This window comes from Phodopus roborovskii, unplaced genomic scaffold (assembly GCF_943737965.1).
Source record: "Phodopus roborovskii unplaced genomic scaffold, PHOROB, whole genome shotgun sequence".
In the NCBI taxonomy this organism is placed as follows: domain Eukaryota; kingdom Metazoa; phylum Chordata; class Mammalia; order Rodentia; family Cricetidae; genus Phodopus; species Phodopus roborovskii.
In genome coordinates, this window is record NW_026126599.1 from 2,272,263 (window position 1) to 2,286,583 (window position 14,321).

General features: G+C 52.9%; 1 protein-coding gene across 2 annotated transcripts; it reads left to right on the forward strand.

Moving 5' to 3' along the window:
- Positions 1–382: 382 nt before the first annotated feature.
- On the forward strand, positions 383–12,307 carry Mafk (MAF bZIP transcription factor K). Of its 2 annotated transcripts, none has more exons than XM_051205405.1 (3): positions 383–550; positions 8,915–8,994; positions 9,899–12,307. In XM_051205405.1, exons 2-3 carry the CDS (start codon positions 8,959–8,961, stop codon positions 10,331–10,333), a joined length of 471 nt encoding a protein of 156 aa, XP_051061362.1. In that variant the 5' UTR covers positions 383–550; positions 8,915–8,958; the 3' UTR covers positions 10,334–12,307. The 2 variants fall into 2 exon arrangements, with proteins under 2 accessions (XP_051061362.1, XP_051061363.1); XM_051205406.1 differs by lacking the exon at positions 383–550 and adding an exon at positions 7,463–7,917.
- The last annotated feature ends 2,014 nt before the right edge of the window (positions 12,308–14,321 follow it).

The window sequence follows — 14,321 nt, forward strand, 5'->3', positions numbered from 1 at the left end:
ACCACAGTGGGCAGTGGGTGGCATAGAGACATGGTGCCAGGTTGAAAGGCCTGGGAAACGTGGGGCGCAAAAACCCCGGGTGTCATGCTCGCTTATCATCTCCCACCTTGGGAAGGGAGTACTGACCCCGCCCCGGGTGTGCTGGAGATGGACAGGGCCACGGGTTCAGCATTGAGACAGACAACAGCACGTGGAAGGATCTAGGTGGAGTCCGTGAGTGGGGCAGCGAGGGGCGTGGCCAAAGGGGGCGTGGCTTCAGCGTGCCAAGAGGCGTGAGCAGCAAGGGGCGGGATCGGACAGGGGCGTGGCCATCACGGAGACGGGGCGGGGCGGTGACGCGCTTCGACGCGCGATCCCGGAAGCGGTGTCAGTACTGGGGAGCCGGCGGCGGGCAGCGGGCGGCGGGGACTTGTTGTTCTTCGCTGAGTCGGAGCGTGGAGTCCCGAGCGCTCAGGCGGAGGCGGCGACTACGGGAGAGCGAGAGCAGAAACGCGCGTGGAAAGTGCTTGTCCACGAGGAGCCGCCGCGCCCGGCCCCGCGCGCGACCCGGGTGAGTGAGGGGCTTCGGGGACGGGATAGGGGGATCCCAAGTTCGCGCACCTGAAGGCGCCGCTCCCCTAAGGCCACGGGGCCCGGCCTGAGCCTCGAGCATGTGCCTCGCGGGACCTGGCTTAGGGCCCACGCGGGACCCGCCACGTGCGGGAGAGCAGTTCTCGGGAGCCGTGCGCACCTGGCCACTTCCGTCGGCGTAGGACCCCCCCCCCCCCGCAAGCAGCGATCCCCTAAGGGCCTGGGTAACTGGTGTCCCTTTATAATCAGCTGACCGGCCAGCGGTGCCGGATGTGGAAGCTGTGGGTGGGGAACGAGGCAGGTGACCGTCTTGGCCAGCATATCGCTTCCGCCACTTTTCTTCAGGTGTGGTCAGGGGCCAAGGTCTCTCCCAACTCTGAAGTGTGAGGTCCCCTTGTAGGGTGAGCTATGGATAGGTGTGTTGAGAGCATGCGACGAGAAATCGTAAGCAAAATGTAGCAGACTACAGGTGGAGAGAGCCTTGTGGGTCCTAGGTTCCTGGATTAAGGTCCCTTTACCTTCTGGTATTCTTACACCCCCGGAGATGGCAACCACTCCAGCCTCCCAGAGCTTGCCCTGTTCACAGGCAGTCGATGATTGGGAGGCCAGGCAGCGTGGTGCTCTTCTTTCTCTTGTGAAGTTATGCAGTGCCTTGCTTTTCACACCGCTCTTACAGCCAACACAGATGTTTAATAATTCACCCGCCAACTGGCCGACAGCCCCTCACCTTTCTCTTGCTTGGTACCCCTAGTCCCCAAAAGCCAGTTTATGCCACAACTGGTAGTTCAGAGCATCCCTTTCTGTGGAATCAAGAAAAACAGCCCTGGGACCCCAGGATTGGCGCTGCTGAGGTATTACTGTGACAAGCACGTTTCGGAAGGCATCTGGTTGCTTGCACGTGGGTACTGTGATGCCTGAAGGTGGCACTTTTAGAGCCTGGGAGCTTTTTTTTGGTATTGATCTAAAGCTGTTATATTATGGTGGGGCCATGTCTGTAATCAGGAGTCTGAGGCAGGAAGATACTGAGTTTGAAGTCAGCCCAGTCTACATGGCTAGTTCAAGACCAGCCTCGGTTACATGGTGAAACTCTGTCACCAAAAAACAAACCAAAACAAAAGGGTCTGGGTTTAAGCATGTGGATGGAGTCAGGAAAGCAGTAGTTAGGCAGGGCATACCTACAGTCTGTGTCACCGTGGACAGCCTCTACTGACGACAAAACCTTCCTGGCTCCTCAGATAAATCAACAGGAGAAATGTCATGTGTTTGACCTTGGTAATGGAAATAAGTCTAATGTTATAACTTAAAACTAAACTGCTTGTGATTCCAAAATAAAACATTTATTAGAGCAAAAACCCAAGCCAGGCTTCTCTGGAGTACATTCCCCTCTTGTTCTTGAACTGAGCTGGACTCACAGGGCCGAATTCCAAGTTCAGTGCTGTGTACTTTCCAGGTAGTTGCTAAAAATGGGAGTTGGACAGAGGGTCCCTGGAGGCCATGTTTCCCCAACAGTTGGCTCTTTCTGTGTCCCAGCCCTTTCTCTAGCACCCTGGATGTTTCTGATGAGACTTTCCTGGTCACTCTATCTCAGGGACCCTCAATTTGCAGTCTGGGACACTGCCAGCTCCAGGGTTTGTTTACTGTCTCTGGCAACTCTTGTTCCCAGTCTAGACCAAGAAGTTGTGTCTGTTTCTGCCCTGGCTGTTCTGAGTCTAAAGGTTTCTTGGAGTGGACTTTCTGGATCTCTGGTCTAGTCCACACGGGAAATGGAAATCAGGCCAGCTGGGAGAATTCTCTGTGTGGCCGATCTCGGGAGCTATAAACAGTGACTCATTCTCCCGCCCCACCCTCTCTGTCCCCCGCTCCAGGAAGATGCCTGGTCGCCTCGTATTTACTTTTGCTTTTTATAAGTCACACATGCGTTATATTTCCTCTTAACTGCCGTTTCAGGAAACTGAAAGTGTTATCTGAAAATCTAGAATTTCACAGAGGTAGACCTGAGCCCTGATGATCATGCTCTGAGTTGCCTGGTATAGGGGAGGATCCTAAAGCCCACATTGCTTGTTTGGTGGCCTGGCCTGAGGTCAGAGGTCAGAGTTAGAGGCTAGGGGCTGTCATGTCTGGTGACACACCTGCTCACTCTTCCATGGGACCATCTAGTATGATAGGGCGAGGGCGCACACCTAGGCTTCCTTCCCTGTCTGAATCCCTGGCTCTGCTTATAAAACAGACCTTTTTTAGTGCCTTGATAACCTGAGGGAGCTGGTTTCAGTAACATGCTTTCTGCTTGACACGGGCTTATTGTGCAGCAAAGCTACTGAAAGAAAATTCTAGAACTAGCTCTACGTCTGCCTCCCCAAAGAGAGCAGTTAGGAAGGCTTTCTGGAAGAAGTGGAAGTTGAGGTGGTGTGGAGACCCTGCCTTCACCACAGTTTAGGACAGGAAGTTCAGAAGGGAACCTCAAGACCTGTGCTATCTGTAGGACTAAGTTTGAGGCACCAAGGTCAGAGTTAGGGATCTGTTGTACCCGGAGAGAAGCTGAACCATGCTTGGGGCTGGGCAGGAGACCTTGGGCTGAGGTTAAGAGCTGGTTCAGTAATTCCAGCACTTGGGCTGGGCTATATGGATCCTGTCTTAAACTAACAGGTCTGGAGAGATAACTCAGTCAGTAAATTACTTGCTTCAGTAAAGTACTTGCTTGAGCCCACCTAAAGATGTTAGGTGTGGTCACACACTCTGTTATTCCAGTGTTGGGGAAGTAGAGATAGGAGGATCACAGAGCCTTTGTGGTTAGTTCCAGGCCACTGAGAGACCCTGTTTCAAAAATGTGAGGTGTGATTAGTGAGATGGCTTGGGGTAAAGGTGCTTGCCATCAAGCCTGAAGACCTGTGTTCAGTTCCTCAAGACCTACATCATGGAAGGAAAGACCTGACTGCTTCAAATTATCCTCTGACCTTCACACACACTTTGGCAAATATATACACACGTATATACATACAGACAATCAGGAGCACACAGACACACACACACACACACACACACACACACACACACACACACACTGTCTTTCTCCCCTGCCCCTTAAACCAGGCTAGCCTCACTCAAACTCCTGGAGATCCACCTGCCTCTGGTAGCCAAATGCTAGGATTAAAGGTGTACATCACCATGCCTCAGCAAATAAATGTAGTTTTTAAAGGTTTAAAAAGCAATACACAAGGTAAACCATCTGAGGAATGACAGCACACATGTGTACCATACAGAAATCTGGGTTTAGCTGTTCCCAAGGGACATCCCCATCGAAACATGGAGATTAGAAGGTGGCTGAAGCCCGAGGACTACTCAGCCAGTCGGGGAGGGGAGGTCTGGGTTAGGGGCAGAGGGAAGGCAGCCACAGCTGAGGGGCCTGTGCCATGCAGCCTGCTTGTCAGCCTGGAAGCTGCTTGAGTCACCTCTGGATGTAGCTGGGATGACACAGCTTCCTGAGATTGCAAATGCAAGGTGACCAGACGTCCTCTAGGCTAGGCAGACAGTTGTGGCTTATGGGAGGGCCGCCAGCCAGAGCTGGGTGGAGGTGCCCAGCCACGCGCTATGGGAGTACAGCACAGTAAAATCTTAGTGGTCTGTAGTGGGAGGAGGCTCATTTGACAGGCTGTGGTGTGGTTCATCAGCATGTGCCCACCGTGTGCTGGTAATGTGTCAGCCCCATGTACCTTGGGGTCCTAGAGAGGATGCTTGGCTCTGGACACTTGTCAAAGGCTCCCAAGCAGAGTGGCCACATCCTTAGTGGCTTTAGGTCCTGTGGCTCACAGCTGTTAGAGTACCCTTGCCGTCTGAGGTTTGGACTTATTCCTTTGGACAAAATGGGTCTCCTACCCTCCTCATTCACCATGCTCCCTGCTCCCTTTCCTCATTTTGGGAGACCAGGAACCTGAAGAGCACACATCCTTGTCAGCTGGACTGGGCTGCAGGAGCCAGCTAGGGTCAGGAGCTGTAGTTTCCATCACTCTGTGGAACAGGAGCCATCATCCAGAACCCTCAGGTTGGTGTCACAATTGCAGCAGAGAGTGAGATGGGTGATCCAGGCTCCACAGTAACTTGGAGAACATTCTGGAGGCCCTTTGAGACTGTGGGACCTCCTTTTCTGACCCACCATAAGCCTGGTAGTGAGGTTCCCATGGCTCCCTGTCCATTTCTCCTTTGGACCATGTGCTAGGGCTGCCAGGATGACATGCAAGGAGGGAGGTCCGAAGCTGCAAATGCCCTCAATAGTGTAGTCAGGTGTGTGTGTGAAAGGTAGGATGGGAGATGCTATGCCTGGCTTGCTCACTCTCTGAGAAAGACAGTCTACTGGTCTACCTGCCGTCCCTGAGTGTGCAGCCTGGATTCCCACCCTCTGCAGTATGCCTCCCTGCTCTTTATGCACAGGGCTGTCTTTTACTTCAGTCCCTCTTGAAATAGAAGGGCTGGCCACCCTGTACCCTGCTGGCTGGCTTTATTTATCAGAGGATCAAGGACAGATCTTGTTGGCTCCATATGCCCAGCTTGGATTGGTGACTTAGAACTGCCATCCAGGACCCCTGTCTTGACTGTCATTGTTAAATCTCTTGATGGCCTTTTCAAATTGCAGAAGGCAACAGGAATGAATGGGGGGGGTATAAAGCTCCTTCTCTGGGGGGGTATCTGTTGTCTGTAGTTTGACTATGGCCACTGAGTCTCTCACCCCAGGCTCAGTAAGGCTTTGAGGCTCCCCTGGGAGCTCATGGCATACAGCAGCCATTAAGAGTAGTTTGGTTTTTGCCTGGTAGTGGTGGCACATCTTCAATCCAGCACTCTGGGAGGCAGAGGCAGGCTGATTTCTGAGTTCAAGGCCAGCCTGGTCTACAGAGCAAATTCAGAGCAAATCAACAGAGTAGTTAATTTGTTTTTGTTTGGAGACAGGGTCTCAAGTGGCCCAGTCAGGCCAACGATAACCTTGAACTCCTAATCATCCTGGCTCTGCCTCCCCAGTGCTGTGATGACAGGTGTGGTTGCTTTATTCATTATTATCATCATTATTGAAACAGGATCTTCCCATATAGTCCAGGCTGGCTTTGAAATTGCAACAAGCCTTTTTTTTTTTTTTGCCTTTGAGCTCCAAGTGCTGTGGTGACCCAGTGAACCACGTGCTTCAGTGTTTTGAAATCACATTTGTTATAAACTTCTGTCACAAATTCAGGGCTCTCTGGTGCTGGGGCAAGGCTCAGTGGTGCTCCAAGTCCTGGGGTCCACACCCAGAACCACAGGAAGCCTCCAAACAACACATTCCCCTCTGGACCCCTTTATGTTCCTTGTTTTAGGTTTTGTTTTGTTTTTTAATGATTCTGTGGCTGGTGGCACACACTAGGCACACAGTCTGCCACTGAGCTATGTCCCCATTTTGAGAAAGGATCTCTGTTCCCTAGATTGTCCCCCATGATTGGCAGGAGGCAGAAGGGCATACCTCTGACCCAGGGCCAATATGGGCCTCACTTTTCACCTGGACAGACTTCTACAGTGTTGGCCATGCAGGATGAAGTATGGGTTATCTTGACAGGGGGCCCAAGTGTCCCCACTGTACAGGGTTCCAGAGCCAGAAGCTTAGTTGGGGCAGGGTAAGCAGGGGGCATTAAGTGTGCCCCCAGGGCTCAGCCAGGATCACCTGCCATCTCTGGGCCCCTCCCCCATCTTTTTTCTGAGGAAAAAGATGGCATTTGGCTGTGGCCTCTTGGCTTCATGTGTCATCTTTAAGCCAGCTAAGGACTGAAGAATGGTTCCTGTACTCAGCAGAAGCCCCTGAGGTGAGTGTACATGGAGAGATCCAGGGAGGGGCCCTTCCTGCTGGCCAGGTGGCCTCCATCCAGTGGTCAGTTGATTCTCATGTGTCACCTAGGGGGCAAGCCCCTGCCCTGTTCACATCCTGGCCACCTGGGGGTCACAGCACCATCATCATGGGAGTGGAAAGATTCCTGTCCCAAGTTGAGCCCTGGCCTGCGTATCTATCTCAGCACCCGTGGGTCTGAGTTGAGTCCCCTTTCTTCCCCAGCACCTTCCTTTTCCGCTGGCAGTGGCCCCTGGGGCCCGTGAGCATGCGGTGGGAGGGGTGTCCTTGTGTGGGAATGTGAGCCGGCTCTGTAAACAGCCAGTGACTCACCACATAGCTATGTCACTGACGCTGGGGTTGCAAGTTGGAAGAGATGCCCAACCCCTCCTCCCTCTTTACTCTTTACGGAAAACTTTCTCAGGGCTCCCCGGGCTCCTAGGCGCCTGGCTCCTGAAAGTTCCTAAGAAGTGGCGGAAGCCCATGACTTCCCTAGTGCCACTGTAACCCAGCTGGAGCTGGAGGTGATCCATGGAGTGGATGGGTACTTTGCCCGAGTCTCCATGTGGTCTCTTATCTCCATTAGATCACCCCCACCAGCTCAGGTCCCAGATGGGTACTGTGTCAGGGTGTATGCTGGTTTACCTGAGCCTCCTGTAGGCTGACTCTACCCCTGTCCTGCTCTGACTACTGCCATTTCCTCTGAGTGTGACCAGTGATGTCACCAGGGTGCTGGGTGTCTATTGCCAGAGTCGATACCTTTTCTCATACTGATGGCTTTCTGGCAGTGAGGGTGATGGGCAGTGGAGACAGGACCCCATCAGAGGTGGGATCACAGGGTAGAGAGATGCTGCCTGAGGGCCCCCAGGCCTGTGGGGGAGGGGACAATGGGAGATCACATGCTGACTGTCCTCCACACTCTCCTTTGTGCGATTTCCTTGAAGTCTCTTGTGTTCGGTGCCTGTCTTTGTTAGGGTTTGACATACAAGAGGTAGGGATGCATCCCACCAAATGCCATCCCTGTCCCTCTTGCCCCTTCCCCTGTTGTCAGGGAATGAATGGGTTTGTTTACTGCCTAAGAACCTCGTGTTGTCTTTCTGCACAGGCTTGACCCACAAGTCCCGAATGCTTTTGGGCTTCTCTGTTGCCATGGAGACCATGGGGGGTTGGCTACGTCCCAAGGTCGCCATGGTAACTATCAGAGGGGAATCATGCTTGGGATGCTTTGGCTGGCTTTTTCATGAATGATGAGGGTGTGTGACACAATGCAGACTGGAGAATGAGAAGGGCGGGCAAGGGGGCTGGCGGGCTGGCCGCGAGGACAGGTCCTGCCAGACAGCCCAGTGGGTCTGCCAGGTGGCCGCAGTTCTCTGCCTGTGTCTTTGACTGGATCCTCTGAACCTACTGCCCACCATTAGCCCCCACCCCAACCATAGAGGCTTTGGGGTCACTCTGAGAGGCTGGGGTGGCCTGGGAGGAGTGGTGATGTCACAGCTGCAGTGTCCTTCATAGCGGTAGGTGTCCCATGGGTTGTGGGAGGGCGGGGCTGGGGAGGAGTGGCAGGCTTCTGTACCCCATCTGTCTTTGGGGATGAGTGAGGCTTCAGGAAAGGGCCTTCCTTCTCCTTGTGAGCCGGTGGGAGCTCTTGCTAAGGGACACTGTCCCAAGGCCCTCTTCCAGAGCTGAACACTGATGCTTATAGAGCTCTGCGGCTGGCAGCTTCCTTTGGTCTTGAGGATGCAGCACCTGGTATCCCACAGCTGTAAATATCTTGTCTGCATTCAAGAGAGTTGGGGGGGGGGCAGAGCAGGAAGCAACAATTGTTCATGACCGCAGTTACTCCCCGGTGCTAATGGCTTTAGCATGAGCTGGGATGGGGAATGGGACAGCAGCCCCCATTGATCTAGGGATCCTGTCTGCTCTGGAGACTGATGCTGGAGTATGAGGCGTGGTTGGGTTTCATGTCTGTCTGCTAGGCAGACACAGACTGGCCAGGATGCCCACTCCAGATTGCTTAAGGCAGTGGTTCTTAACCTGTAGGTCACTGCCCCTTTGGGAGTCAGAATGACCTTTTCACAGGGCTTGCCTAAGGCCATCAGAAGACACAGATGTTATGATTCATAGCACAGCAGTAGCAAAACTACAGATATGAAGTAACAATGAAAATAATTTTATAGTTGGGGTCACCACAACGTGAAGAATTGTATTAAAGGACAGAGCATTAGGAAGATTGAGAACCACTGTCCTAAGTCCTTGTGAACTGGGTGGGGGGACATGTAACTTTGTAATTGAATTGGGCTTGTTCTGAAACATGTTGTAGAGTTGCTGGCCAGACATACTAGAACAGCAATGCATACAAATTTACTTGTGCATTTACTTTGTGTTTGAACTAAGGTTTTATTGTTACCGTCTTGGGTTGTTGAGAGCAGAACGGTTTCCAAGTATTGTTACTCTGAGGCAATGTCCTTAGCCTGGTAGGTCCTAACCCATGCTGTTTCTGTGTCTTTGCAGCTACGATTTCCTGGTGGTTCCGTCCTGGTGACAGGGCCCGGGTTATGACGACTAATCCCAAGCCGAACAAGGCATTGAAGGTAAGGAGGGCTGGGCCAGCATGGGCTGTGAGTGACTGGCACTGTCCTGGCATGGCACAGGGAAGACTTGTCCTGTCCTGGCAGCCCCACTTTCACAGCACTGCCCCTTGAAAATGAGGTCATCTCTGTCCTCAGGAACTGGGGAAGGATCCCAGAAGGAGAATGGGACAGTGGCCCAGAAGAGCCTGGTCTTGATGACCAAGGAGGTAGCTCACAGGTGGAGGGTGTGGTAAGGCAGGTGTTGTGTAGATCCTAGCCACCTGGAGCTGCATCCACAGGCCCTTCCTCTGCCCAAGCGTGTGTTCCCCCCCCCCCCCAGTGCCAGGTGGGTGGACCGGTATCCTCAGGTAAGCTGGTGTCCCTTCTGCCAGCCCAGGCTCTTACTACTTTCTGGGCCTTCTCAGCCTCTGTCACCAAAGGTGCTTCAAAGTCAGGTTTCGTGCCTCATGGGCTCCTGAGTGCTGTGCCGGCTCCTTTGAGTGAGCCATGACCAGACCAGCCAGATTCAGCCTTCGCATCAGTGGGTAGATGTCAGGGAAAGGCAAGGCCACTGTATCATTCCTGTCTCTTACCTTGAAATGCTTGGCCAGAGCAAATGAGGGGAAACGTGCCAGTTCCTTTTATGTCTACAAAACAGTTAACCAAGACCTTACATCCCCAGGGAATGGCTGTCCGGTCCTCCCTGTTCAAACAGGGTTCAGAGCAATAGCAGCGGTGCTGTTTGTAGTACCCTGCCACTGGCATAGCCTTGGAGTCCCGTGCTGCCACCTTGATGTAGAATGGGAACACAGGGCAGGTGAAGCACACTGTTGGGCCTGTTGTTCCAGATCCCAGATCCCAGCCTTTGATGACTGTGTGCCAGTCCCATAGACCCTGTGCTGACGCTTGCTCTTGTGGCCCTTAGGTTAAGAAGGAGGCGGGCGAGAACGCCCCGGTGCTTAGTGACGATGAGCTGGTGTCCATGTCAGTGCGGGAGCTGAACCAGCACCTGCGGGGGCTCACCAAGGAGGAGGTGACTCGGCTGAAGCAGCGGCGGCGCACACTCAAGAACCGCGGCTACGCAGCTAGCTGTCGCATCAAGCGTGTGACACAGAAGGAGGAGCTGGAGCGGCAGCGGGTAGAGTTGCAGCAGGAAGTAGAGAAGCTGGCCCGGGAGAACAGCAGCATGCGGCTGGAGCTGGATGCCCTGCGCTCCAAGTACGAGGCCCTGCAGACCTTCGCTCGCACTGTGGCCCGAGGGCCTGTCACACCCACCAAGGTGGCCACCACCAGTGTCATCACCATCGTCAAATCTGCCGAGATCTCTTCCACCTCTGTGCCCTTCTCAGCTGCCTCCTAGTGCCTGCTGGGGCCGGGCGGGGCGCGGGCAGTGGCACAGCCCTCACGCCTATCCCGGGCTCCCTGGCACAGATTCCACATGTCCACTTGCCCACTGTGGACCCTGCAGGGCTGGAGGCAAGGATAGCAGGACAGGCAGGTGCAGGATAAAAGGGAGGCTCTCATGAGCCAGTGCCACAAGTAACCCCACTCACACCTCTCCTTCCCCCAGGGGTGTGTTTTTAGTTGCTGACAGGAACCACGCACGCAGGCCACTAGGGCGAACAACTCCAGGCCCCTGTGGCAGGGAGTGAGGACTCGACTCCCACTTCTCCGGGGCCTGTCTGTCAGCGCCATCAGCAGCATCCTCTAAGGGCCTCCAGCTGGGGTGGATACCATACTGTCACTTTCTGGGCTATGGCCTTCTTGTCCTTATCAAAGGGCACTACAACCTGCTTTAGCCCTTAGAGCCAGGTTCCCAGTACAGCCACCTACAGGGGCTAGTACGTGTCCTGTGTGTATGATAAGACAGTAAGCTACTGGGCCAGGTGTCCACACAGGAGAGCCTGTCCAGTATGTGTGCTGAGGGTTGCACAGATGCCCTGGAATGAACCTGGGGGGGGTCTGTTAGCTAAGGAGGCTGCCCATTGTGGTGCAGCCCCCCCCCCTCGTCCACAGAGCAGCAAACAGTGGGGCTTGGGTTCTCTGGGGCTTAGAAGACAGGAGAGGCTGATGTGGGGAGCAGGTGAAGCCTGGGAGATATTGAGGGATAATAGAAATGGCAGTTAAGATGTGTCTTATTGCTGGGGGAAAAACCAGGAATGAGGTGAAGGACAGGGTAGAGTCCTGACCGCCCAGACCCACGGGATGTGGAAGGGGCCTAAGAGGAATGGTGTGGAGGGACTAAAAGCGTGCATCTGGAGGACCTTGCGGACACGCTTCTGTGGGTGTCAGTGGGGGCCCAGGGCAGACTATAGGTGCAGATACTCTGTAACTTTGGTGCCCAATTGCTACCTGCCTATCCCTCCTTCACAGAGCTCTAGGTCATTGGGCACCTTGTGATTTTTTTTACTGAAGGAATTATGTCCTCCAAACCCTGAGGAGTATGGTGGGCAGGGAGTCAAGGGCAGGCTGAGCCAAAGCCAGGCACTTAGAAAGCACTGTTGGAACCATAGCCTTGGTAGGTAATCCATATTGGATATCAATAAGGACCATGGGATATTTAAAGAGAGAGAAGATATATATATATATAATTATATACACATTTTATCGTACAGATTTTTCATAACAATTTTCTTTCCCAGTTTGATACTATAGATCTTTTATTAATGCAGAGTAGGTTGGACAGTGGGGTGGGGAACTGGCCATGGATGGAGGCCCAGAGTGCCAATAGCCTCCCTCAGTCTTTCTGTGGTGGTGCTAGGCATGCTGGGTCACTGGTGAAGCTTGCACCAGCAGGTGTCACTGTTGAGGGGTCTCCAGGGTGGGCTACAGCGGTAGGCAGGTGACCAGTGACTGTGGATTGTTGCCCACTCCTGGCCTGTGGTGATCTCCTGGGTAGAGGCTCCATACTGTTGGCCTTCAGGCTAGATGGGGCTTTCAATGCCACTTGGAGTACCTGCCTGGAGGGGGCTGGGAAAGGTGCCAGCATGCCCCATGGTTCCATGTCATTGTCACAATTTAATATATAGATGTTTTTATTTAAGATAAAAATCTTGTTCCTCCGACTTCTCAAAGCAAGCTTTATTTTTTCAAAAGGTGACAGGGACACATGCTGACCATGCAGAGGCTTGGTGTCCCCAGCCACCTGCTACTTGGCAGTTTCATTTCAATATTTATTTTTTGTGCTTCCTCCCCCATGTTATAAATTATTGGGAAGAGATCACAGACTGTTGACCCCCTGTCTGTGCCCCGCCTCATGGCCACCACCTAATTTATTGCTGTACATGTCGCGTGACTGCTTTTGTATCTTTGCAATAAAGAATTTCCTGTTTGAGATGCTTCCGGTGTGTGGATGGTGATGTGGTTGGGAACCCTGCATCCTGCCCTACAGCCTGGGCAGGCCCTAGCTTTCTATTCTGCACACCTGGGTACTCCCCGGGAGCCTCCCGAGATGTAGGGACTACTACAAGGTGACACCTCCCACTTGTACTCCTGACTTACCTGCAGATATATCTGAATGTCCAGGCTACCCTGGCAAGAGGCCTATGATGGCCAATGCAACTTCTGTTTTATAGTTGGAAACCTCAGGGACATAAGCTACCCCTTTCTCATAGGGTGGACCAAACACCTACTTCACCCCTGGCCCCTGAGCAGTGTTGGTTGGGATCTAGGATGAACATACAGGACATTTCAGGACAGGTAGGGTCTAAGTAGGGCACAGAGCAATGCTCCAGTTCATTGAAGCTAACAGAATGCTCTGAAGTCTGACTAGGGCTAGGGAAAGCTCAGTTGATTTAGTAAAGTGCTTGCCTTGCAAGCATGAGGACCTGGGTTCAATCCCTAGAAACCACACAAAATAGCCAGGTGCATATTTGTAATCTCAGTGAAAGGGAGGCAGAGATAAGGAGATCTCAGGCTCACGGGCCAGCTGGCCTAGCCTACTTGGTGTGTTTCAAGACAGAAACAGTCTAGCTAGGCCAGATTTCTCGACAGCTGACCCCAGAACCTCTGGGACCCAGTCTATAGCCTACTCCTACTCCTGAGTGGTAACAGCCTCTGGACAGACAGACTATAAAAGGTCCACTCCCAGGCCCTCAGCACAGTGTTTTACATGGGTCACCTCACACATGGACCAGAGGTCAGGACAGGTTCTAAATGGCCGGAGCCCTTAGTAGTTAGGATGAGGTGGAGGGACCACTCCAAGTACAAGGGTAGCCTTGGCTACATAGTGAGTTCCAGGCCAGCTTAAGCTACAAAGTAAGACCCTATCTCAAGAGTGGAGGCTAGTGTGAAGGCTTTGGTAAAGTGCCTGCCATATAAATGTGAGGACCTGAGTTTACATGTATCGTCACGTGTGTAATCCTAGCAATTGTAGGGGTGAAGACAGGCAGATCTTTGAGGCACACTGGCTAGCAAGCCTAGCCAAATTGATGAAGCTTTACATTCAGTGAGAGACCCTGCCCCAAAAATTCATGTGGAAAATAAGATTTGACCTCTGACCTTACAAATGTATACACACATGCATACATACATACATACATACATACATGCACATGCACACACATGAAATAACAGAAGGTTGTACCAGGATAAGCCCAGTTACTGCATGGCAAGCAGCCCCCTCCTTGGGCCCTATGGGCTGGACTTGCAATTGGTCCTTTCACAGTGGCAATGAGACTGAAGCCCCATCTCCCCCGGTACTCCAACCATTCCCCATCACTCTTTGAGCACCTTGGCCAGGCCACATCTGAGTCAGTCTGTAGCCACATTCCACTAGAGCCCTGGGTGCCATGTTATCCCTGGCTCAGTTTTGTTTTGTGTCATGATGGTCTGAAGCACATCTGAATGCAGGTGGTGGGGGAGAGGGATGCAAGGCACAGTGATCCACACTGGCATCATCCCTTACTGGCTCAGTAACCTTGGGCAACTTGTTTAATTTCTTTGGTTGGCACACCTTCCCCAGTACCAGGGTTCAGAGGTTCCTGGTGTATGTGTGAGTGTTTAGTGACATCAATTTTGTCTTCTCTCTAAAGTATAGACCCCAAATACTGCCCAAGGCCCAGGAACTTAACTTTGTATCTGGGCTTATGGGAGGGGACCCTACCTAGCTTGTCACTGCACATGGTCTCTCCAGGGCAGAGGAATGCAGCCCCCTGCTGGCCAAGCCCTAAACCTCATATTTGAAGACCAGCACGAAGCCTGTCACAGCCTCTAGATACAGAGCCCCTTCTTGCCCTGCTGTGTGGGCTGCAGGGCCACCCTGTGGGTCTGTCAGTCCCAGAAGGCAGATAAGTAGGTGTGGGTGGCTCTTTACAGCCAGGTGCAGGGAGGAATAGAGTCTATCTTAT